General features: G+C 40.8%; 5 protein-coding genes across 5 annotated transcripts; 2 read left to right on the forward strand and 3 right to left on the reverse strand.

Moving 5' to 3' along the window:
* The first annotated feature begins 475 nt into the window (after window positions 1-475).
* On the forward strand, window positions 476-2,063 carry LOC135609221 (caffeic acid 3-O-methyltransferase-like). Its single transcript, XM_065102325.1, has 4 exons — window positions 476-958; window positions 1,034-1,344; window positions 1,428-1,492; window positions 1,559-2,063. The coding sequence occupies exons 1-4, from the start codon at window positions 543-545 to the stop codon at window positions 1,850-1,852; spliced, it is 1,086 nt and encodes a 361-aa protein (XP_064958397.1). The 5' UTR covers window positions 476-542; the 3' UTR covers window positions 1,853-2,063.
* A 3,292-nt stretch (window positions 2,064-5,355) lies between these two features.
* LOC103983451 (PWWP domain-containing protein 3-like) lies at window positions 5,356-8,457 on the reverse strand. The gene is made up of 2 exons (XM_065106148.1): window positions 8,269-8,457; window positions 5,356-8,132 (listed from the first exon to the last, which is right to left on the reverse strand). Exon 2 carries the CDS (start codon window positions 8,050-8,052, stop codon window positions 5,641-5,643), a length of 2,412 nt encoding a protein of 803 aa, XP_064962220.1. The 5' UTR covers window positions 8,053-8,132; window positions 8,269-8,457; the 3' UTR covers window positions 5,356-5,640.
* Window positions 8,458-11,750: 3,293 nt separating this feature from the next.
* On the reverse strand, window positions 11,751-13,725 carry LOC103983450 (polygalacturonase At1g48100-like). The gene is made up of 6 exons (XM_009400662.3): window positions 13,374-13,725; window positions 13,123-13,251; window positions 12,848-13,051; window positions 12,556-12,763; window positions 12,207-12,397; window positions 11,751-12,110 (listed from the first exon to the last, which is right to left on the reverse strand). Exons 1-6 carry the CDS (start codon window positions 13,716-13,718, stop codon window positions 11,751-11,753), a joined length of 1,437 nt encoding a protein of 478 aa, XP_009398937.3. The 5' UTR covers window positions 13,719-13,725.
* Window positions 13,726-15,078: 1,353 nt separating this feature from the next.
* LOC103982814 (phenylcoumaran benzylic ether reductase Pyrc5) lies at window positions 15,079-18,364 on the forward strand. Its single transcript, XM_009399848.3, has 5 exons — window positions 15,079-15,466; window positions 15,548-15,685; window positions 17,344-17,581; window positions 17,691-17,894; window positions 17,971-18,364. The coding sequence occupies exons 1-5, from the start codon at window positions 15,278-15,280 to the stop codon at window positions 18,135-18,137; spliced, it is 936 nt and encodes a 311-aa protein (XP_009398123.2). The 5' UTR covers window positions 15,079-15,277; the 3' UTR covers window positions 18,138-18,364.
* A 2,346-nt stretch (window positions 18,365-20,710) lies between these two features.
* On the reverse strand, window positions 20,711-21,644 carry LOC135609223 (dihydroflavonol 4-reductase-like). The gene is made up of 3 exons (XM_065102326.1): window positions 21,485-21,644; window positions 21,138-21,330; window positions 20,711-21,018 (listed from the first exon to the last, which is right to left on the reverse strand). The coding sequence occupies exons 1-3, from the start codon at window positions 21,642-21,644 to the stop codon at window positions 20,838-20,840; spliced, it is 534 nt and encodes a 177-aa protein (XP_064958398.1). The 3' UTR covers window positions 20,711-20,837.
* Between the last annotated feature and the right edge of the window lie 2,930 nt (window positions 21,645-24,574).

The following is a 24,574-nucleotide window of genomic DNA, read 5'->3' on the forward strand; positions in this document are numbered from 1 at the left end:
ACCGCCAAGTAGGGACCCATTTTTTTACCAAACAATGCACCTCTAATATTTTGACAAATATAATATATATATATATATATATATATATATATATATATTGTTAATACCCGCGCGAAGATGGTGCCGAGTTATATATTTTCCCAAGTAAAATTATGTTGACTTAAAAAGTTGCGCAAGTGCATGCTTTTTCAACGTGCTTATCTCACATCCGCCAATTCTATCATATAATCGTTGACAGTTTCCAGTTTGTTGACGCAATCTATTCTGAGTTAATTTTTATGTAATCTAAATTACTAACATTGCAGCAAATGATTTAGATACTAAGTAGCTGTGAGAGTACGGCGTTGACAATGCCTTCATTAGTAAGATCTCGTGGCTCCTCCTCACCACAGAATTCTTCTCTGTTAGCGGGGGAGCTGACCACTTCGACACTTATAAATCCCTCGCCAAGAGCTTCCCCCTCCACCAAGCCCAACCTCTCCTCTCTTCCTCCACCATTACCACCACCGCTCCATCCTTTCCTACTCGAACTCTTAGAAAGCATGGGATCCAACACGGAAGTGCTGCAGCTGTCACCAGAGGAGGACGAGGAGGCGCGCTTGTATGCCGTGCAGCTGGTGATGGCCATGGCCCTCCCCATGACCCTCAAGGCGGCCATCGAGCTCCGGCTCCTCGAGATCATCGTCAAGGCCGGCCCCGGCGCCAAGCTGAGTGCCGTCGACGTCGCCTCCCAGCTGCCCACCCAGAACCCGCAGGCGGCCGATATGGTAGACCGCATGCTCCGCATACTCGCTGCCTACCGCATCGTCAGCTGCACCGCCGAGCCTGGCGCAGCCGGCCAGCTTCTGCGGAAGTACGGCGCAGCGCATGTGTGCAAGCACTTAACCGAGAACGAGGATGGTGTGTCCATGGCTCCTCTGTGCTTGTTTGGCCTGGATAAAGTCATGATCGATTTCTGGTAATTCGGGGACTATATATACTATGTAAGAGCTGAAATCTATGGTCGTATAACAGCTAATGAAATCCTTGGCAGGCACTACTTGAAGGATGCGGTGTTGGAGGGCGGCACCTGCTTCCACAAGGCATACGGTATGACGGCGTTCGAGTACAACGGCACCGACCCCCGGTTCAACAAACTGTTCAACGAATGCATGAGGAGCCACTCCAGCATCATCACCAAGAAGCTGCTCGATATCTACTGCGGTTTCGACGACGTCAAGGTGCTCGTCGACGTCGGCGGCGGCACCGGAGCCGCCCTCCACATGATCACCTCCAGGCATCCCCAAATCAAGGGCATCAACTTCGACCTCCCTCATGTCATCTCCGAGGCACCCTCATTCCCAGGTTCGCCGTCGATCGATTTCCTTTTGTCACCAAACAGAAGAAAGATATCAATGATACGTAAATGGATCTTGTTTTGCTAGCAGGCGTCGAGCATGTCAGTGGAGACATGTTTGTGAGTGTTCCACAAAGTGACACCATTTTTATGAAGGTTAGAATCCACTCATTACTACTGATAGCCGTGACAGTGTTATAACAGATGAATGTTAATGTGCAGTGGATTCTTCATGATTGGAACGACGAGCAATGTTCTAAATTACTAAAGAATTGTTGGAAGGCTTTGCCAGAGAAAGGTAAGCTGATAGTGGTAGAATATGTGCTTCCACTGCTTCCTGAGCCAAACTTAAACTTACGAGGTGCGTTCCATTTGGACATCAATATGATGGTTTTCCTTGGAGGAAAAGAAAGGACACAGAAGGAGTTCGAGGCCCTCGCACTGGAAGCAGGGTTTTCTGGATTCACATCTACTTATATTTCCATGTATACTTGGGTCATAGAATTCAAAAAGTAAGGGGCATATATATATATATATATATATAAACAGTTGTCTATGAGTATCTTTAAGTATATGAGTCGTAACTCATCCTGCTTGTGTCAATGTTCTTCCTTTGGGTAGTGATTTCGGGCTGGGATTCTCATATGTACCCTTTGCAAAATATGTAAAACGATGCCAACTATACCTTGATAGGAATTCTGATTCTCTAGACAAAAAAAAGTACTATATTACAGGATGTATAAAATGCTCGAATATGTATGTATATATACTTTGGTTAGCAGAAACCCTATGTTTGAATGTTGTATATCATCATTTGCATCTGTAAGATTCCAGAATAAAATAGGATCACATTATATATATATCTAATTTTTTAAATGAAGATGAAACTTACATCTTTACAATGGGAGAAAAGAGGAATATTTAGATTTTTTTAATCAAGAATTTTTTTTAATATCTCTAATTTTTTAAACAAAAACATTGACGAGTTTCTTTGTTACCTTTAGAGTTTCTCTCGTTTGATCAGTCTCGTCCTTTACCTTGAGCATCAAATCATCTATGGCCCCTACGGTACTAATCTCTTCATTGGGATTTGATTTCTAAATTTTTCTCTTGATCTTTCTTCTAATCTATTTTCATTTAATAAACATGTTTTGAAGTGTGATATATTTGTCTTTTGTTTATGAATTAAAACAAGTCTAATGTATTTGTATCTTTATATTATTCTATGATACTAAAAATCATATCAAATTTTAGAAAGAAACTTTGTAAAAAAATTTTGCTACTATTTAATCTTTCAGGTTATCATCATAAATCCTTAGTTGGCTCATAATACAAGAAAATTTTGAGAAAAAATAATAATGATAAATTTAAAATCTTTCGAGTTTCAAATTCATGTCGGTGAATTTGAAGTCTTAAGATTTGTATCTTGTTTGTACATTCAAATACAATTTTTAATATTGCTTGCAAGCTTTGAATGATGTTGATGTCGATATGATTTGGAAAAATAGGAACTCATTTATTAGTTGAAAGCTTATTGATATTGATGTCGATTTGATTTAAAAAACTAAGAACTCATTTATTACTTGTTACACATAGAGGGCTCATGCACATTTTTTTTCTCATTTATTTGATTTTTTTGATCTTCAGTAATATTGGGATTTCATAGATCATACTTAACAAAATCAATTTCTACCAAATTTTCAATCCTTAGAAAATAAATAAAGTTGTCATTTTAATGACTCAAAATTAATAATTTTCACCTATTTTCAATGCTTATCATGTTCTCGCTTTTTTCACCTTTTGGATCTATTGATCCTCTCTTTTTTTTTTTTTTTTGATACCACATATGTTAACTTTAGAACGGAAGATAATAAAAAGAACAAAAAGTACTTTAAATTTGTAATAATTTAGAATCATCTAAAAACACGTATTTATATTAACTAAAAGAATAAAATATAAGTTTTTAAAATAAGAAAGAAATCAGTAATATTCTCATCCTTATCTATTGATCTGTATATTTTGTTGCATCTAATCGAGTAAGATGGTGCCTCAGACGAGGAAGATTATAATTAATGCCCTTGATGCGAGGGTGCTCGGAGGTGATATTTGGAGGGTTGTGTCGGTGCCACCACCAACGTCGACGAGCACCTTGATGACGACGATGGATAGTCTCCTCATGGTGCCGTTGAACAACTTGTTGAACCATGGGTCACTACGACGGTACTCAAACGATACCATCCCGATGGCTTGTTAGAGGGGATGCCACTCTCCAACACCGTGTTCTTTTAGTAGTACTTGTCACCATTGTTAACATAAACTCTATGCATTGGTTCTCTCTCTCTCTCTCTCTCTCTCTCTCTCCCGATTACCAGCACTCAGTAAGGACCTTGTCTTGGTTCATCCTCATTCATGATGTATTAGATTCTAAGATTTTATTGATGATTTTACAGTCGAGAATCAAGATACATATTCGTGTGACTTACATGATTTTTGATTGATCTATAAAATATTTTTATTCTTAAAAAATATTAAAAATACATTATATAGGTTTGCAACCATTCAAAAAGTATTTTTTTGTCTTACAAATATTATTTGAAGTAATTATTGACTTGCAAATGGTTTAAATATTATAAAATCCTTTTACAAAATTAGTTCTGAAAAATACTATATGCATCTATAAAATATTTTGTAAAGATCTGTTCAAAAGTTTAATTATCTCTTTAGTATGGCTTTGATATGAATCCCATTGATGCAGGTTAGATATAGATATGAATCCATTGTTGTGTGCTGGCAAGGTGGGAGCAGCTATGTTGGACAGTGGACAGTGTTGGGATGATAAAGAGGGATGATGGTTGATAGTGTCACAGTAAAAAGAGATGGTTGTGATATGATTCAAATGATATAAGTATAGAGAGTAAATAAATATTACATACACTATCAGAAGAGACAATTGTCTTACAAAATACTAAGTCTATTCTTACAATTGTTACCTGGATTCTGAATCATGGCTGCCACAAAATGTGGATTCTCGAATGTATCTCTCTCTGCGTCAAAGATGGAGCAAACAACATTATAAGTGGAACTCTGTTAAAGAAACCCATGTTTACAATGTATAAAGAAGCATATCAAAGTCCAAAACCTGCTTACCGAAGTCCTTGTGAAGATTGACAACGAAAGGTATTGGAAAGAAACAGATCACTGTGGAGGCCAGCCTAACCAAAAAAGTACAGGCAGAAGCAGAGTGTGCTCCTGTCTTCCATTTCTGAAATTTTGATGAAACACTGTCTATAAAAAAATTTCAGACACAAACAGCAAATTACCAAAATTACAGCAAACTATCCAACATCGAGCAAGAACTACCTGAGATTAAACTCCCATGAAATAGTTAGAAACAAATGATGGAGGGAGCACTGGCACAGCGATAAAGCTACAGACCGACTCCTGGGTTCCAGACAAAGCAAGTCAGTTCACTCACCAAGATACTCCAGTAGCAGTCCAAACCAAAGCACTGGACCAACTTCAGAATGCAGTTCGATAGTTTGCAGTCGCCCACATCGATAGACATGCTGAACCAACCATCTAGCCTTACATACTCATCCAACCATCACCAACTCCACTACAAGACTGTTAAGATGTTACATATTTAGTGAAAAGTAAAGATCCGATAAGGTTTCTAAGCAATTTGCATGTGTTAAAATATACTTCACAATAATTTTATCCCCGAAACTTTACCGAAATTTATCAAGCTTTTCAACTCCATTAACACCAAAAATAGGTCATTAATTTTTTTTCTTCTTTCACCTAGGTTGACAATCCCTGTTAATAAATTCCACCACCCAACCAACTAGGTCACAACCACCTTCCCCTTCATTTATGAGCCAATTGTATATGCTAGAACAATGCAGTCAAGCCCCTCTGGTACTAATCATAGTTAAGCAAGCAACTAGGTTAGCGACACAATAGTAACCAAGTCAAATCACTCACAACCATGTCCACGGTAAAAGTTGTTCATTATCTGATGGAAACAGAAGGAAAAGTCTATGATGCACACTAATGATTGAAACTAAGCTAAGCATAACATCGACATGTCAACGTTCCACAACCTACATAAAGCAGGCGAACCTAATAAAAATCACGCTCACATTTGGCAGTCTAAATTAAGCAGGTGGTACCGATCCCATGTACACTGAATAACTCAACATTCAACAACCTAAATTAAGCAGATGATACTAATACCAGCTGCACTGACTGATCATTGAAGCCAGAGGTAAGGGAGGTTAGAACCAGATATTATGATTGTTAAATTAGGTACCAGTGGCAGCCCCACTTAGCATTGTGTTAACCTTCTTCAGTAGGCCCTCCATATCCCCAACTAAATTTTCCCTTGCATCATGCTTCATTCCATCAGATGTCCCTGTCTCTTTCAATGATGAAGTAGAAGTCAAAGTAGATATCATCCTTTCAAGACCCTCCCTTATGTAAGGAAGTGGAGGCACTGGATGAGGAGAGCATGCAATTGCCGGTAGACAGCAGAGACAGTAGCTAGCATATGGAGGCCTAAAATAACCAGTCTTATCTGAGCTATTAAAGGCTTTTTCTGCATCAGTGCTTTTGGCAAACACAATACGTGCACTATTGGTCTCTTTTAGCAGCTCTGTTTCTGATTCAATCACGACACCATATTTGCGGAAAGCGGAAGTTAGTTCATTTTGGGAGGGAAGAGGAACTCCATGGGCAAAAGTCAAGAGAAGAGCTCCAGGGTAACTTTGCCTGCATATGTCTTTCTCCAAACCATTCATAATGCCCGTGCCCAAATCAACTAGAGGTACACCAATATTTGCCGGTTTGCTCTTCTTCCTCTTCCGTCCAGATTTGCCTCCTTGTGACCTCTCTGAAAGATCATGGCCAGGTTTCAAAGCCTTTTGACCATCAGCAACTCCCTTGCCCTTCTTCATCTTGTTCCCTACTTCAGCTGGTTGCAAACAACTAACAGGCTCAGGGCACAGTACCACACTTTCTTCAGTAGCTCCATCTTTGTTCTTTATGTTTTTATGCACATATCTGCTCTCCACTGGAACGTTTATGACCTGAGGATCCAGCTTTGCTGGTGATACACTGGTAGCTTCATCCAATCTCATCTTCCTCTTCTTCCCAGCTTTGCCTTGTTCAGAATGACTTTTTGTATCAGCACCAAAACCTGTCTCTGCTTCTGAAATAGCAACACCTTTGCTATTCCACCAATGATTCTCGCATTCTCCAACTCCAGAGCTGGTATTGATAGTCACCTTGTTTGAGGATTGGCCACTTCCATCGCAGCAGTCAGTACCGTGCTTCTGGAACGTTAAGAAGTCAGATCCACTAGAGTACATTGTGCTTCTATATTTAATGAAGAAGCCTTTAATCATTTTTGCTGACCGATTCCACTTTAAATGGAGCAGATTTTTTGCTGTGCAAAGAAACTCGAAAAGAATCTCTATCATAGATGTGTTCTCAACGCTGAAACCAGGACTACAATTATCCTCTTCCTTCTGAAAGGCCTCAGAGTTGCATCTCAATACTGCTGAGATATCAGAATTTAAATCCCCAGAGGCTTCAGCAGCCTTCCTTGGTGACTTCACCTCGGTGAGCACTGGTGAGTCAAGAGTCATGGTATATGCACCCAAACAAGTGTAAGGAGGGGACAAGTACTTGCTCCTCTTTCGCTCCCGCCTACCTGAGCAGGGATCTTCTTGGGCTTTAATACTACCACCACCCGTGACCATATCTTCCTCATTCTCGGACTTCATCTGGTGCTTTGCTGCCTTTTCCTTCTCCTCCTCCACCTCAAGTTCATCGCCGTTGCTGAGCTCAACTGTATCCAAATCTGTTTCGGCAATGAGCACTGCCATGCTCCTTCTCTTCTGGCTTTTATGCATATTGCCTTGTGATGTCCTGAGACCTTTTCCGACCCTGCTTCCAGTGATCCAACAGTCGTCATCTCCCTCCTCATTGCCATCACCAAAGTCGCCTGGCGGCACGTCAAGATCGATCTTATCCACCAGCTCCATTATCTGACGGCGAGGATGGCACCCAGGCGCACCATCTGTCCACCCCTTCCCAAAAGCCATCGTCCAACTCTTGAGAGCTGCAACTTCCAACATATCGGCCGCCAGAACATCACAAGCCACATCATGGAGGTGCTCGAGAAACTCGATAGGCTCGAAGTTCGTGACCGGGAGTCTCCTAGGTGGACCTCCAGCATTTTTCCCTCGGGCCTCCGGCGAAACACAGCAGCAAGTAAGCGCCAACTGGAGGCGCTGCCTCATCTCATTCAACGCGCCCTCGACGGCTCCGACGAAGCCCTTCGAGCTGCTCTGCCTCGCCATGCGATGGAACTCCTCGACGAAGGGCTTCAGCTGGGCCGGCTCGCACCACGCAAAGGCGCCGCTACCGAAGCAAGTGACGAAGAAGGAGACATCCCTCCGGTGAGCCTTCTTGGCGTCGTCGAGCGCGCGGGACGGATCAGAAACCATCGCCGGCCACCACGGTTGGCCCTTGGTCTTCCCCCACGCGAGATCACCAACGGCGAAAGCGATTTCCCCCGGCGACCCACGGCTAGCCAACCCTAAACCCACACCCTCATCACCAACATGCACAGCCACCCCAGGTTTAGCTTCAGTCCGGGATTGGGCCAGCGGCTCGCCAGCCATGGATTCGTTGGCCTCTAGGGTTTTCATTTCCAGGGAGGAGGAGGAGGAGGAGTTGGGGCAGAGGACGGCAGGCAAAAGGAGAAAATGGATAGGAAGGAGACGCTTACCTGATAGATAAGAAGTTTTGCGGAAAAGGAAAATTAACGTCGATCGGGATTACAGACGAAAACAACGCAGTGAGAAAATGACAGGTCCCTCCACCGCGGGCGAAGTGACGAGTCGGAGGGGAAGCGGAGGAGATACCACTCGAGCGCTAACTCGTGCCCTTCTCCTTTCTTCTACCTGTCTGCCTGCTGCGTTGCCAGCGGCCAACCTGTGCAACTGAAGGCTGCTCAGGGGCCCCTCAAGACAGCCACGCCGGGGTCCTTCGCTTCGGCCACCCCGAGGCAGGAAAGGGAGCCCCGGGAACCACTTGTACGGACGATGTGCGAGTCGTTGCTTGCAACGCGTAAGAAATTACAAGCACAAAATCCGTATGGAACTGTACTCTTATGTGTGAACGAGCAGCTCTTGTATACTCCTTCCTGTGCAACCTAATAATCCATCTTAACCTTCTTAACTAATCTGGCAGACCGCTGTATAACGTATATATATATATATATATATATATATATATATATATATATATATATATATATGTTAGTGTAAACAATTTTTTAATCGTGACCTCCGGGTCGACGCGGCTTGGTTCGGGTCCATATGACGGGTCGTCGATTCCTTCGCGAGGAGGTTCCTTGCCGACGCGCCCGGAGAAAAGCGTCTCGCCTTTGTTCCTGCACATAGGTCGGGACGAGAGAATTCGACCCGATCCCTCCGACGATCCAGTGAATAGTCGCTGAGGGTTTGTTGTATATGTTGGTCTCCCCCTTTTTGTTCGGGATGCAAGGGTATTTATAAGGGGGGTTCGGTGTTACCTGGTGCGCCTGCCCGCAAGGGGTAAAATCGTACCTTGCGGGCAGGCGTCTGATATGGTCATCGGCGTAGCGTGTGGAACCGAACCTGAGCGATCGTTAATGGGCCTCGGTTGGCGTTTTGACCTGTGTCAATCACGCGATGTCAGACTAATAGGGGAGCGGGACGTCAACGGGTGTCATGCGAGTCTTATCGTAATTATTACCCTCATCAATATATAAGACAGACAAGAAGATATATATATATATATATATATATATATATATATATATATATATATATATACTTTTAATCTACAGTACTTTGAATTCATTCAAAAATATATATTTATATTAGTTAAAAATAAAATATAAATTCTTTTAGATAATAGATAAATTCATCGTATGTCAATAGATCTCCTCAGCTTTATCTATTTATCTTAATCTAAATTTTTATTTTTATTTTTATCTAATTTTAAGTATTTGAATTAATCTTTAGAAAACATATCTTTGGAATTTAAAATAGTTGTAATTTAAAATTATCTTTGGAAAACATAAAATTTTTTTCATCAAAGCTTTTGGTAAGATGATCTTCCATGCTATAGTAATATATTTAAAATTTAATTTTATCAATAAATTCATAAATAAAATTTTTTTTTGAATTGCTAATGCTAATACTATTGTAATTATATTGATTATAGTAAAGAATTTTTTTTGAAAAATTCATACCTAAATGGGTTTATCTTTTTAAAACAAGTCATCATTATTAAATTTTAACTTTTATAGTCATTTGAATCTAATTTTTTTTTTCTAGGGCAAATCTATCCATTTTTAAGTCTTTTTTTTCTTCAATAGCTTGCATTTCGTCATTCATTGCTTGTATATATTCTTCTTTCTAAGCTGCAACTTCAAAACAAATAAGTTTCAAGGTAAAACAAGCTAAATCACTAAACTGATATATGTGAAAGATTAAGAAATTTTCTTTGAGGTGTTTCATTATCATTAGAATAACCTGAATTAGAATAAGTTAAAATATGAGAAGATTTTGGTGATGTATTAATAATAGGCAATATATCATATGCCTTATCTACTTCTTCTCCTATAATTATTAAAATTTCAACTGCTTTATAGTTCCAAACTTTTTTTTATTAAGAATAATATCACGATTTATAATTAGTTTCTTAGTTGTAAGATCATAAAGTCTAAAATCATATGTCTCATTACTATACCCCATAAATATGCATTTAACACTTTTGTCATCCAACTTGTTTCCTTTTTTTTTTCTTTTTTCTAGGAACATAAAAGTAAGCAACATACATATATCTTGCCTTCTTTTTGTCCCTGCGGTGTTTTTTCTTGTACTATGTAGTTAGGAAAGTGATTTAACAAACATACTACTATACTCATAATTTTTGGCCAAAACTCTTTTTGAAATTATTTTTTCTTTAAACATACATTTGATAGTATCAGCCATTACTCGATTCTTTTGCTCTATTACTACATTTTGTTGAAGGGTGTAGATTGTAACCGATTCTCTATGAATGTCTGTATTCTTATAAAAAATAAAAAGATCTTTATAAGTGAATTCAACCCTCTATGAGAATGTACAGTTTTAATAAAACAATCAATTTATTTTTCTACATATACCTTGAAAATTTTGAAAACAGAGAAGGCTTGAATTTTCTTTTAGAAAATATACATATATCATCCTTATGCAATTATTTATAAATAATAAAAAATATTTACTTTGACCATATGAGATAATTTGTAAAGATCCACAAATATTTGTATGCACAAGTTCCAATCATTTTTTGGCTCTCCAAGAATGACTTATCTGAAAGGAATTTCTATATTATTTTTAAAAAATAGAAGATTCATAAATAATATCTTTATTTTTAATATTAGGTAAACCAACTATTATATATTTTTTATTTAACAATTCAAGTCTACCATAATTCAGATGACCTTTTATGTCATAATGTTGATTCACTTATAGTAATAAAATTTATATCAAATTTTAAGGATAAACTCTTTTATTTTTTTTTTACTATAGTTCGATCTTTTAGGTTTTCATTGTAAATCTAATTTGTTTTAAAATAAAAGAGATTTTTTGAAGAAAACCAATAATAGATTCAAAATTTTTCATCATAACAGTTTCGAATTTAGATCGAAGAATTTAAAACTTTAAAGTTTTTACCTTATTTATGTCTTGAAATATTTTTTAATATTTTTTAGGCTTTTGTTGATGTTAATGTCGATATGATTTCAGGAAATTGAGACTCATCCATTATTTGTTTTAGCATCTAGAGAACTCTTACACATTTTTATATATTCTCGTTCATTTGATCTTTTTTATCATTAATAATATTAAGATCCGATAGATTATTATTTTTTATAAAATTTTATTATCCTTATAAAATAAATAAATATCTCATTTTAATGACCCAAAATGATATGTTTTTCTGTTGAAAATAGGAAGAAGTTGATTAGAAATATTTATTCCAATGTTTGTCTTATTTTTCTTTTTTTTTTATCTATTGGTCGTCTCTTCTTTTCTAATCGACGAAGTCTTCGTCTCATTTATGACCTTCTGTAGAATTTTAAGTAAAAAAGAGATAAGAGAAAAAACGAGAAGTGCTTTGGATGCATTCAAAAATATATATTTATATTAGTCAAAAGATTAAAAAAAAATATTTTTTAAAATAATAAAAAAGTATTATATTCTAATAAATCTTCTCACTCTCGTTTATTCATATTAATCTAAATTTTTATCTTTTGTTTCATCTAATTTTAATTATTTAAATCAATTTTATTAATGACGAGTTTCATCTATTTTTATCTTTTGTTTTTGCTGCGCAAGCAGGTGATGGGTGGTTCGATGGGGCCTTGCAGGTCGCCGTAGGCTTGCCAGCAGAAAGGATCGTCGGTGCGGCCCCGTTGTTTCAGCAACTGAAGCTGTATGTCGCTGAGATGAATGTTGCGGCATGGCTTGCTGTCGCTGCATGCTAAATACACTGGCTGGACCGTGTAAGTTCCCACGATGCCATCGTATGTGATGTCCGACAATGCTACCGCCGAAGTCTGGTTTTTGCATTCGCTGTGGTCGCAGTAGAATTGGTCGATGACGATCGGTGTCTTTACATTTGAGACTTTGATCTTTGCGAATCTTATGCACTTGACGAAGCCTGATCCGCCCTGCCGCAAGCAACAGAGGAGAAGCATGATGTATCGAAAGAGGTAAAGAATGCATGTCTTAGAGAACAGAGGAGTTCGATATATCGATCGATCTACCTGCCAAGTCTTGATTCTGACACCGATCATTGTGCCGACGATGTTGGCGTTCTGCACGGTGACATTGGATACAGAAGCCTGTGTGTCGGCCTTGCCGAGGCCTCCGATGCTGATCCCGTGGCCTGGCCCGCAGTTCACGTTCTGTACCAAGATGTTGGAGCATCCGGTCTGGATGGAGATGCAGTCGTCACCTATCGAGCAGACGCAGGTATCTGTGTGTCAGCCAGTATGATATGTAAAGGCCAATAACATCAGTCCATGGTCTACTCTATGCTTTGTTATATCTGTGTCATTGGCTGCCTCTCAGGTTTTTCTTCTTTTTTTTCTTAATACGCTTTAGAATTATTACCACAGCTCAAGTCGGTGTTATGGATGAAAACGTTCACAGAGTTCTGCAGATGTATGCCGTCAGTGTTGGGACTGTCTCCAGGGGAAGAGATGGTGATACCGGTGACCTCGACGGCTTGGCAGCTATCGAACTTGAGATGGACCTGCGGGCTGTTCCGAACTGTAATGCCGCTCACCGTGACATCAGAGCTTCCGTAGAACCTCAGAGCCTGCAATGAGATACCAGAATGCATTTACTATCTATCACCGTAGTAACTCAAAAGATAAAAGCTTTAGGTTGGGCGTGTTCTTACCGTAGGTTTGACGTGCGGCAACTGTCCGCTGACCTCGGAGCCTAACAGAGGCGAGCTGCTTCTCCACCAGGCACTGCCCTGACCTTCGATGATGCCTCGGCCCTCAATTCTGATTCCTTTTAGCACTCTGAATTCAAGCCACTGTAACAGACCTGAGCTCCATGCTTTCCGGCCGCTACTTGGAGCGATGATCTTGCCGTCCACCTGCAGAACCTCTAATAGTTTTAATCTTGAAAGTTTCAATCTTGGAGAATTGTCTAAGTTATGTAATTGACCTGAAACACAACGTTGGACTTGCAAGGGCCAGAGAATGAGATTGGACCGACGAGGAACTCAAAGTTGGATGGAACAATCACTTTCGATGGAGCCCCGTCACAGGCAGCTACCCATGCAGCCTGGAATGCCTGCATCGCCGGATACCATATTCCAAGTGGAATAAGTTACATACATCGGAATGGCATATAACGTACGAAAACTGACCAGAAATCAGTAATATTAGTTGTAATCTAGCGAGCATTTCACCTACCTCGGTGTCATCGGTTACCCCATCGCCATCAGCTCCGTAATCCAGCACGATGAACATGCCTCCTCCTCGGGGAGGTGGTGGAGACGGGCTGGGACTCGGCTGTGGAGTTGGGCTCGGTTTGGGTTTGGGTTTAGGTTTCGGAGTCGGGCATGGCTTAGGCTTCGGTTTTGGGTGGCCGTGATTCCCGTGGCCGGACTTTCCATTTCCCTTCTTTCCTGCTTGACTTGAGTCGAGTTGCCAGTCCTTTGTCGCACCACAGGTGGCAAAGGATGAGCATGCCATGAGCACGAGGAGGAGGAGGAGGAGGAGGGTGGCCAGTGAGCCCCTTGAACGAAGGCTGGCCATGCCTTTATTCTCTCTTCCCCTACTAGTCTTGTATCAAGCTGTGGGTGAGAGAGGGAGTGAACGAAGTTTGTTGCCACGAAAGGAGGAAGGAAAGGTTTTAATAGCAGCGGCCATTCTCCTTGACAAAAGGGATGTCCATTGCAAGGAATTCCTTGTCTTATTCTTTGTTTGGTCTCCATTGATTTCATTGCAGTGTCATGTACAATCTTTTTCTCGTTTCCTGTAAGCCATAGCATCGAGATCTCGAGGGATCCCCCTATGATACAGTAAACGATGAATTAAATATTAGGTTCATCTTCAGTGATGCTCTAAGTTTCTCAGGGTCAAGACAAGCAGATTTGCTGCATAGCATTTCTGTCTTTACGACCAAATGAATAAGGTGAGCCACATACAGCTCATTCAGTACAATACCGTCTCTTCACAGCAACGATCACGGGTGAGGTTTAGGGTACAACTGATGCCTGCTTCACTCCTTGGTATGACCACAACCACAACAATCACGAGACGGCAACTAAACTCAGTCACTGGAGATCTCCATTGAATACCACTGAATAAGCCTAAGAACTCCAGGCTGGGGAAGGCTGACAACAGGGGACGCAATGCATGGTTCCATAAACACAGCATACATATTAATATACGTCATGCTTGCTTTTGCATTTAGTTTCCGCAGTACGTTGGCATGCGATCGTCGCTTGTACGACAAGAACTAATGAGAGACTTCATCGCAACATCCTCAATTAGCATGGATTGAAGAATCCAAAACTCGTCCTGAGCACCAACGTGATTTCTTATCATCAACATGTCATCTGGTAGCAGATACGCATGTGTATGCGGAGCTACTTCATCCAATTTGGTGACCTATAATGTATTCAAGTTGCACGGCGGCAGGAGACAATATCTTGTTCACCTAGAGACTGACCTCTTGTTCAAGGAACTGATACAATGAGTCGAAATAGTTGGAACAGCGAGTTGATTGTTTTGTGTTCATGCTTGCTGATGAAGTGGAAGCTGGCATCTACCTATGTGTGTACAACAGTACCAGAGCTTAGATCGACATAAGGAGGGTAAGCTACCTCCTTTTAACCTCGAGTTCTGCAGCCGATGTATGGTCATGATTAGGTTTGTATTTCTTTTGCTAACTCGAATTTTGACCATCCATATGGCATACTAATCAACAATCAAACATATAAGAAGAAATAAAAAATTAAATTCTGCAAGTTTTGAAATTAAATTATTATTATTATTATTATTATTATATATATATATATATATATATATATATATATATATATATATATATATACTGCAATAATCTCCAACTTCTCTGGTTACGACCTCCAACTTTGTTTCTGCTTATCCCAAGACTGCAATAAGCTCCTCCAACTTCAGAGCTTTCTCATAAAGAACGCAAGAATGGCAGGTACGGTAATTTCGGCCAGACTAGCGAACCCTACTGATGAATCTGCGATAAATAGATCAGTTCACGGTTCTCCGCCCATCCTCCTCCACCGTACGCCGCCCAACAGTGAGCGCCATATACTCGTCGATCTCAGAAGAGGATGGCGGAGAAGAGCAAGATCCTGATCATTGGCGGTACGGGGTACATCGGCAAGTTCATTGTGGCGGCGAGTGCGCGGTCCGGGCACCCCACTTTCGCCCTCGTCCGGAGCACCACCGCGCCCGCCGACCAACCCGCCAAGGCCAAGCTCCTCCACGACTTCCAGGCCGCCGGCGTCACCTTCCTCCAGGTAATCTTCTGTCCTAGGCGGGAATTATTTTTTCCTCTTGAAGACTCTGATAAGCGTGCTGTCCTCTTCTTTGACTGGTAGGGGGATCTGCATGATCCCGACAGCCTGGTGAGGGCGATCCAGCAGGTGGACGTGGTGATCTCCGCCGTCGGCTCCCGGCAGTTGAAGGATCAGACCAAGATCATCGACGCCATTAAGGATGCCGGAGGACACATTAAGGTGCGCCTTTTCCTCCTCTCTTCTTATGTATTATGATGAAGTCCTAGGAATCGGAAAGGGGAACCATTGTAGACGACAGTGGCGACGAGTGACAGAGGTATTCTTATGTGTCTTGATGGAAGTCCTAGAAACCGGAAAGGGGAAGGAAGCATTGTGAACGATGAAGCAGGAAAGCCCTGTCTGTCCTTGTAATTACGTGATTTAGATCAAACAGTATGTGCAAGAGTCTTCATATACCATTCTGAAACGGTGGATGGGTGACGAGCCCGGAGATCTAATATCTTCTGTGACACTATGGCCAATGTGTATGATAGAATAAGAGGTGCTAATAAACAATGGTCATCTCTCCGATGATGTGCCCAAGAGGCTTGGAAGATTTTGCATACATTTCCGACCTAAGCAGAGCCCAATTTTTAGGTCCCTCCCATACTGTGAATTGATTACGCCTTTTGGTGACTGTTCTTAGTCATTTTGATATTAGCAGAAAATCAATTGCTGTGTCGTTAATTGTCTTGGGCTAAAGACAGATTTCCACCATCATGATCATGTGGGATGTGGATTATGACTCATTCTAGTTGATACTCAAAAGATCAATAATGGCATCCAGGAGATCAAGCATTCACAAGTTCTCAATCATTAGAGTTTCACAAATTCAGAGCTTGGGCTTTGATCTTTTTAGTGGCATGATTCTTTAAAGGAATTTCAAGCACTTAGATACTCCATGCTGGTTGTAGCTGAAAACGTCTTTTGATTTTGTTTTATGGTCGGAGCTGCTAACGTGTCTGTCCTGTAGAGGATATATAATCACCTAGTGGAGTCGGTTCGGATTCTTTTTCCGTGGTATTGATGTGCTTCATCTGCAAAACATGCAGATGAAACACTCGAGACATAATCAAACACTGTTGCCTCCATGTGCTTAGAGGCTCGTGTGTTGATTGCATACTTTTGTCTTAAAGCAAACGCAACAATGGTAGTGTGCCTTAAAGTCCATCGATGTATTGTATCCAATTAGTGTTCATTATTGTCTGTTTCACTTCCATATACATAAATATCAAAATTTGTCTATAAGAAAATATACCATGGAATGGCTAAATCATTGACAGCGCATTCATTCTCTCATAACGTTGTGCATGTGAGTTACATGTAATATTAATAGAAAAGGATTTTATCTGGTAAAAATGTCATAGAATCTTTATTTTCTAGGGGAATTATCATAGAATCTTAGGAAACAGAATGGATGGCTGCAGCTCCATTAGATAATACTGCTTGTTTTAATTGAAGCTTCTTATATATCGTTGATAAGCCAAATTTTTGATGTTTTTCTATGGCCTTTTTTTTGGGTCTCGTATGTCCAAGATCAGAAGATATTTGATGTAATGACCTTCATTGCAAGTACTTTTATGACCCCTTTTGCAAATAAGTCTGCATTGCATCACTTGTTTGCCGAGGCCAACACATAACAAAGCAATGGCTGTTCAAACAGTCCACTAGCAGGGCCATCTTGTTTGATTTACACATTGGCCGGTCGGTTATGTATTGGTTCATGGCTGAGGTTAAATTACTAGGAGTGTTTTCAGTATCTAGAAAATTGGATGCATGTCATTATTTGGCTTGTAATAATTCCATGATGAGTATTTGCATAATGGATGAGTTTTCAGAGGTTCATTCCATCAGAGTTTGGCAATGATCCAGACCGAATTCATGCCGTGGAGCCAGCAAAGTCGATGTATGCGATCAAGGTGCAGATTCGAAGGTCTGTCGAGGCAGCAGGCATCCCTTATACCTTTGTGTCTTGCAACTTTTTTGCTGGATATTTCCTCCCGAAGTTGGCACAGGCAGGAGCTAGTGGACTTCCCACAGATAAGGTTGTCATCTTGGGTGACGGGAACACGAAAGGTAACTCATTCACCAGTCTTTTGGTGCCAAAACCAAACATTTTTGTTCTGATCTAATGGTTCGACTTCAAATGGTGTTGTTGTTTTTTTTTTTTTTCTTCCTACAATAGCTATCTTTCTTGATGAAGACGACATCGGCACATATACAATAAATGCAGTGGACGATCCAAGAACCTTGAACAAGATTCTATATTCGAGACCACCCGCCAACATCTTATCTCACAATGAGCTTGTTTCCCTTTGGGAGAGGAAAGTCGGCAAGACTTTTGAGAGGGTTTATGTCTCTGAAGAAGATGTTTTGAAGCAAATCCAAGGTGATGGACTTATTTTGTGCAAAGAAATTTTCACAACTAGAGATCATCTACTAACATGATTGTTAATTTCTTTCAGAATCGCCAATGCCATTGAACATCATACTTGCTATTTCACACTCATCCTTTGTCAATGGGGACCAAACCAACTTTGAGATCGAGCCATCCTTTGGGGTCGAGACTTCGATGCTCTACCCTGACGTAAAATACACTACCGTGGATGAATACCTGGACCGCTTCCTCTGAGAGCACATCGTCGATCCCCAATAGCCACTTAGGAATGCAAATTAATCACTATGATGAGTTTGTGTGTCGTATTAATTGGTGTGATGTCAATACATAATGATCGTATGTATGTCTCTTTGTTGTTTAAATGATTAAACAACAAAGAGAGTTGAACTAAAAGAATAGTTGAATTATGTCGGAAAGATGATTAGTTCAATTTGTGCGAAGAGAAAATGGCATTGCCCCTACCATGAGCACTTCATTGTGTTGCCGAACTATCGAAGGCCTCTCTCCTAGACAAAAAAATGGATCGATGCTGAAAAAGTTTCCCAAGTGGTCGAGTCAATAACACAATGGTGGATAGGTCAAAGAGTAAGAAGAGAGAATTCGACTTGCAAAGTCACATCCATGACTCTTTTTTACGGACAACATTTGTTTTCTTTTAATTAAAAATATTCAGAAAATATTTTTCATTTAGTTGTGGCTGACGTGATAGATTTATCGTGTGAATTAATCCAATGGTGGTCTGAGAGTTCACTTCTGCTTTGTTGGTAGTAAACACAATCCTTAACTCGATGCCATCTGCCCTCCTTACAGAACTATGTTCTCGATTGGCTATTTGTAATGGCTCTAATCACCGCTTCCAATTCGAGAGCACAACTCCGAGAGAAACTGCCGTACAAAAAACCCAAAGGAACACACCACCACAGATCTTTATGAGGAGAAAGCAAAAGCCATGATTTGAAAGGGGGCAAAAGGTAGATCGATTTGATGGAACTTAAACAGAAATTGTTGCCTCGAATGCAGGGACAAAAATCTTTCTCTGTCGAGAATGGCATACGATCGTTTCAGCACCCTCTCTTATGAACATATCATGCCAGTGGATCACCATTCAATGAATCAAACTATCGATGTCCTGTTAGCTAAGCGGTCATTCCCTGTCACAAGAGCTGGAGCTGGCGCTGGCGCCAGCGTCGGTGCTTGTGCTGCTGTCCTCGATGTGATGTTCTTCAATGGCCCGTTCTCTATGATGCCCACCATCATTCTCCGACTAATCTTCGGATCATAAATCGCCTCGCCTATCAGATAAAATGTAGGCGATTTTAGTTTCCATACTAAGAAGACTCTGACAGAAAAAGAGTTCAGCATTCCTACTTGTCCTCGAGGAAATCATATGATCTCACCTGTGGTGTGGTGACTTTGTTTTCCTGAGGCTGACAGGAAGATGAGAGTCGGGGTGATGACGGTGAGCAGAGCCCAGAAGAAGATGACCAAAGCATAACCTCTAGGAGGCATATCTCAATTGTACTATAAGAAATGGGAGCGGTTCCCGGATCTCTCTTCGGAGATGGGAAGGAGGGAAAAAGAGATAGGAATAACTCGATGGCAGAGGAGCAGAGAAGGAGAGACAACTGAAAACTGTAGACAGGAGGAACTAATCTCGTTTTTCTCTATGAATTCTAGCATGGCAGGCCACAAATGAGGAGGAGGTTTGCTGATGAGTAGGTGAGAGACTGGTGAAGGCAGATGTTGACTGAGAGGAAACTCTTCTCCCGTGTTTAGTGGGGAGAAGAGTTTCTACACAATAATATGGACTCACCATTTATGCGTGGATAATAACTTATTATGAGTTTGACAGTCGTAGAAACTTATTTATTTATTTGGCATAAATAAACTTATTTATTTATTTGGCATAAACTTATTTATCATCCAAGTCAACACTTCAATTCCAAGTATTATTTATTTGGCATAAACAGAAAGAGAAAGCCCATAGTGCATCACAAGAAGATACTCCTTGTGCTTGCTTAATTTATGCCGTCGAATAGGGCCGAGGCATGTGCTTCTAATTATTATGATTTTTATTTCCATCATTAGATGTTCCTTTTAGCTGCAGTGTTGCTATTATCCCAGCTTTCGGAGATCGGAATATGAGGGGACTTCACGTGTATGTAATTCCGATTCAATTCAGGTTTGCATGGGCACGAAGTGCAGTGCATTCCTTTATCTTCTTCTTTTCTGCTGCTTTGTTGCAAGTGTAAAGAAATCCATTACGCTTCAAGATCGATCTCGTGAAATGCGTCATGAGATCGATGATAACCTACTCAACTTTGAACTCTAATCATAGTCTTTTCTGCATCACTTTAGTGTATCATATCATAATATGGTACGTTATTAACTTTTTCTCCCCCTCGATATATTTTTTATTTCAATAATAGTTTCCTTGTTTTCGTACTAGAATTCTATGAAAACGAGGTTGCATGAATCCAATGGATTCTAATTAGGTTGGAATCAAGATAACAAGAAGGCTTCAATCATTAGCATGGGAAAGTCTCCCTTCTCTCTCACAAAAGGTATGTCATCCCATGTCAGTTGCCCCAAAGCATTTGCAGAAAATAATTGTATGGGCGCCACTACTGCAGACTGTAAGCGCATGATCGAACACTTGTGCATGCGCCAGAGGTCCCATAATTTACGCTGAATTAAAAGCTGAAGAACTATCTTTTTCATCACAATCCAAAGGCTTAATTTGTTTTTGTCTTTTCACCTTCTTTTTGTTTGTATCGGATATCACCTTTAGTAAGGCCATCGATTCGGTTTATTAACTGGATAGAAGATGCAAAGAGATTATATTGCTCTGAGATACATGACCCAAATAAAGATGAACAGAAGATAGAAGTTCTCCAACACAGATCATCTGACGTGTTATTCCCTTGGTAAAATCTAGTTGTGGCCATCGACCTGCTCTTTCTTGGTTGTCAGCGGCAGCAATCCCTTCTCCCTGCACGACTCTATTGCTCCGTCGAACATGTCCTCCATGCTGTACTTGAACGTAAAGCCCAAGTCAGTAAGCTTCTTTGAGGAGAACTTGATCACGTCCGATACCTCATCGATCCCTTCAAACCTACGTGTAATTGGTGCAGCCCTCAGTCAGTGTTATGGCAAGAGAATCAAAGTAGATATATAATCCCCTCTTCGAGTCCCACACCAGATCTTAGAGTCCTTCTCGTGGAGCTGACTTACTCGGTGGGGATGTCATACTCAGGGTACCTCTCCGTTAGCATCTTCGCCAGATCCGAGATGGTGATGTCGTGAAAAGAGCAAACGTATCTCCCCTTCGCTTCCGGATGCTCGAACAAGAATATGTGAGCCATGCAAAGATCATTCAAGTGCACAAACTGGACTGGGTTCAAGATCGAGTAATGTGGTGTGTTCCCTGCCAAGCATTGTTATACCATCATCATCATCATTGGCAGTGAGTTTAGAGAGAGAGAGAGAGAGAGAGAGAGAGAGAGTTGGTTGCTGTTCGAATGATATGTAGGTGGCAGGAATCTTGTGATTTATTACGTAGAAGACGTGGGCATGCGAACCTGTTACCAAAGCCAGTGCAGAGAGCATGCTGGGAGGCATGGTGGGAATGATGAATGGTCCGTTGACTAAGGTCGGTATGATGCTTATGAAATCCAAATGGTTCTTCTCGGCAAATTCCCATGCTGCCTTCTCCGCCAGCGTCTTTGAGACGAAGTACATCTGCAAAATGTGTGGCCACAGGACAAAGGATTAGAGCTTAATTTGCACTGCTGTAGTCAAAACGTAGTCGGCGAATTGATGATTCCGTGTATGTGTCCGGTTGATTACCTAACCAGTCATCTTCTTAGCCCTGCAGAACTCGACATCGCTCCATGAGTTCTCGTCGTACTCCTCCTTGCGACGAGCATGAACGCAGGTGGTTCCAGCAGACGACGTGAACACCACCCTCCTCACTGTGCCTGCCTTTGCGCAGGACTTGAGGACGTTCATCATCCCATCTATCGCTGGCTTTATCACATCATTCTGAAACAACAAGCCAAAACCAATGTCAAATGCATGATGTATCGTCTTTTTTGCTTTCTCTAACTCCATTAAACTGGCAGATCTTTGCAAGCTCGTCTTGTATCTTCGGAAGAGTCATGGGATGTACAGTATGAGTCAACTAGAATAGGTTGGTTGTGTCTGGTCTTACCTCCGGGTCGGAGCACTGGAAATCCATTGGAGTGGCGACATGGAAGACACCCACGCACCCTCGCACGGCATCATCGAAGCTTCCTTGGTCAACGAGGTCAGCCTTCCACAGCGTAAGATCGGTGCTAGCTTTTGGAAGATCCAGCAGATGTTTCACCTTCCTCAAGTTGTCTGCAACAAAGATCAAACCACCACAATCCGATCAAACACTTTCATGTCTTTATAGAACTTACTGAACACGACGATCACGTAATTAACCACGCATCATCACCAACTCTACTAGGACTAGCTAACTAGTAAATTAGAACAATGGGAAGCAGTACTCGGATCGCGAACAGTCGCTTTCACGGTGTAGCCTTGCTCAAGGAGCCTCATAATGAGCCATGACCCTACGAATCCGGCGGCCCCAGTCACGCACACCATCCCCTTCTCGCCCACGCTGGGGTTACTCATTGTCAACCGGCGACAGCGGAAGTACGACATGGGAACAGAAGAAGAAGTTGATGGAACAAAGGAGTAAGACGCAATGCACCTTTTCTACGACTGCAATCTCTCTGCTCGACCTACGTAGCTACATATAACAAATGCGAGCTCCTTGTGCTTTTTTGTTTGCATGCAACCTAACAAACAACAATGTGCTCTCATCTACCCGCACTTGACGAGATGGTTAGGTTATCGTCGCCGCTTTTTGCTTTCTACTGATTCAGTTGTCCAAGGCGGAGACGAGCACGATGGCTGCACAGTGGAAGGCGATTGATTGATCGGTTCTGCGTCGTCTTCCACATGTACTTTTCCTCTCCAGGACTTGAGGACACACACATTCTCACACAACTAAGGGAATATTAATTGACACAACAGCTGCACGCAGGGAGATCCTTTCTTTGTTTTTTTCTTATTTTGTTTACTCAAAAAATTATCATTATTATTTAAATTAAATGAGGACAAAAGTCATATTTGACATCAAAACGAATGAAAGATAAAAGATAAAAACATCATTTCGTTTTTCAAAAAGAAAAAGTCAGAGTAGTTGTAAAGTAAGTCAGGAGTCAGTCGATCACACAGCTAACTTCTTTGTATATGGGATTGATATATGATTGATAGAATATGTCTCAGAACATTCTAATAAAAAGAAAGGAACGAAGAAGAAATAGCTATGTATAGAAAATGCGTGCTTCGTATGCTGTTTCGTTTGCATGTAACCTAACACACAACGATGAGCTCTCTCATCTACCGGTGCTACATGAGAGAGTTAGATAGTCCGCCTTATGCTTTCTACTTGTTGATGTAAACAACTTCAAGCCGTAGCCTCGGGGTCGTCGCGGCTTGGTTCGGGTCCGGATGATAGGGGATCTCCCTGGGACGTTTCCTGAAACCGCTGAGGCGGTTGATTGCGTTGGCTCGATCAGGACGGGGTCACCGTTTCTACCGGGAGAGAACCCTCGCCTACGCCTTTAGTGGACGACCTCCGTCTTCGCACCTGCACAAAGGTCGGGTCGGGGAGCTTGACCCGACCCCTCCGACGATCAAGTTTGTGGATAGTCGTGGGGGTTTCTTTGGCTAAGCTCTCCCTCCTTTCCCCTTAGAGTGCGAGGGTTTTTATAATGAGAATTACCGTTGCCTGATGTGCTGGCCCGCAAGGAGCAGGACCGTACTTATGGTAGCGTCCGACGTTACCATTGGTATGGCATGAGGGATGGAACCTGAACAAGGCGTTAATGCACCTTGGTAGGCGTTCCGGTCCACGTTGACCAGGTGCCTCATCAAATCAACAGAGGCATGATGCGTCATCTGGTGCAGCTGATGTCACATGAGTCTTATCGCAATTATTACCCTCATCGCTACGGATTCAGTTGTTTGAGGCTGAGACGTGCATGATGGCTCTGGTGCTTCCTGTATACAAAAAAATATTTTTTTATTTATAATATATTGAATTTATTCCACTGCATGTATTTATATTAGTTAAAAAAATTAAACTATAAGTTTTTAAATAAAATAATAATAATAGCTCAATTGATAAAATAAATTTAAATAGTTAGGATTAGATGCAACAAAAAATAAAGATTTATATTAGGTTAAATAGATGACTTGTTGGGCTATGGTTGACCTTTTTCTTGTTTAAATATTTTATATTTATCCTTTTCGCTAAGATAAATATGTGGGTTTGGATGAGTCCAATACATTATAGATTAGAAGTACTCATTGGTTCGAAGAAGATTAGCATGAGTACATTGATTATAAAAGGAGAGACTAATAGATCCAAACTGTGAAAAATATGAGAATAATTTTCTTCTACAATAATAATTTAAAATATGAGAATATTCATGTGAGATATTAACAATAGGTAATATATCATATGCCTTATATTTTTTTTTTCTACAATTATTAGAATTTTAACTAACTGTTTTAAAGTTTTAAACTTCTTGTTAGTTAAAAATAATGTAATGACTTATAGTCAATTT

The sequence above is a fragment of the Musa acuminata genome, chromosome BXJ2-4, assembly GCF_036884655.1.
Source record: "Musa acuminata AAA Group cultivar baxijiao chromosome BXJ2-4, Cavendish_Baxijiao_AAA, whole genome shotgun sequence".
Classification (NCBI taxonomy): Eukaryota; Viridiplantae; Streptophyta; class Magnoliopsida; order Zingiberales; family Musaceae; genus Musa; species Musa acuminata.

Bases quoted from the DNA above. Each gene is read 5' to 3' on its own strand.
- LOC103982814 (XM_009399848.3), top strand. From the start codon at position 15,278: ATGGCGGAGAAGAGCAAGATCCTGATCATTGGCGGTACGGGGTACATC. The intron at 15,686-17,343 runs GTGCGCCTTTTC...ATGAGTTTTCAG, and splicing joins ATGCCGGAGGACACATTAAG to AGGTTCATTCCATCAGAGTT. The intron at 17,895-17,970 runs GTGATGGACTTA...AATTTCTTTCAG, and splicing joins TGTTTTGAAGCAAATCCAAG to AATCGCCAATGCCATTGAAC.
- LOC135609221 (XM_065102325.1), top strand. From the start codon at position 543: ATGGGATCCAACACGGAAGTGCTGCAGCTGTCACCAGAGGAGGACGAG. The intron at 1,345-1,427 runs GTTCGCCGTCGA...TTTTGCTAGCAG, and splicing joins CGAGGCACCCTCATTCCCAG to GCGTCGAGCATGTCAGTGGA. The intron at 1,493-1,558 runs GTTAGAATCCAC...GTTAATGTGCAG, and splicing joins GTGACACCATTTTTATGAAG to TGGATTCTTCATGATTGGAA.
- LOC103983450 (XM_009400662.3), bottom strand. From the start codon at position 13,718: ATGGCCAGCCTTCGTTCAAGGGGCTCACTGGCCACCCTCCTCCTCCTC. The intron at 13,252-13,373 runs GTAGGTGAAATG...CCGGCGATGCAG, and splicing joins GGGTAACCGATGACACCGAG to GCATTCCAGGCTGCATGGGT. The intron at 12,111-12,206 runs GTAGATCGATCG...TGCTTGCGGCAG, and splicing joins TCAGAATCAAGACTTGGCAG to GGCGGATCAGGCTTCGTCAA.
- LOC135609223 (XM_065102326.1), bottom strand. From the start codon at position 21,644: ATGTACTTCGTCTCAAAGACGCTGGCGGAGAAGGCAGCATGGGAATTT. The intron at 21,331-21,484 runs GTTCGCATGCCC...AATGCTTGGCAG, and splicing joins TGCACTGGCTTTGGTAACAG to GGAACACACCACATTACTCG. The intron at 21,019-21,137 runs GTAAGTCAGCTC...AATTACACGTAG, and splicing joins GAGTATGACATCCCCACCGA to GTTTGAAGGGATCGATGAGG.
- LOC103983451 (XM_065106148.1), bottom strand. From the start codon at position 8,052: ATGAAAACCCTAGAGGCCAACGAATCCATGGCTGGCGAGCCGCTGGCC.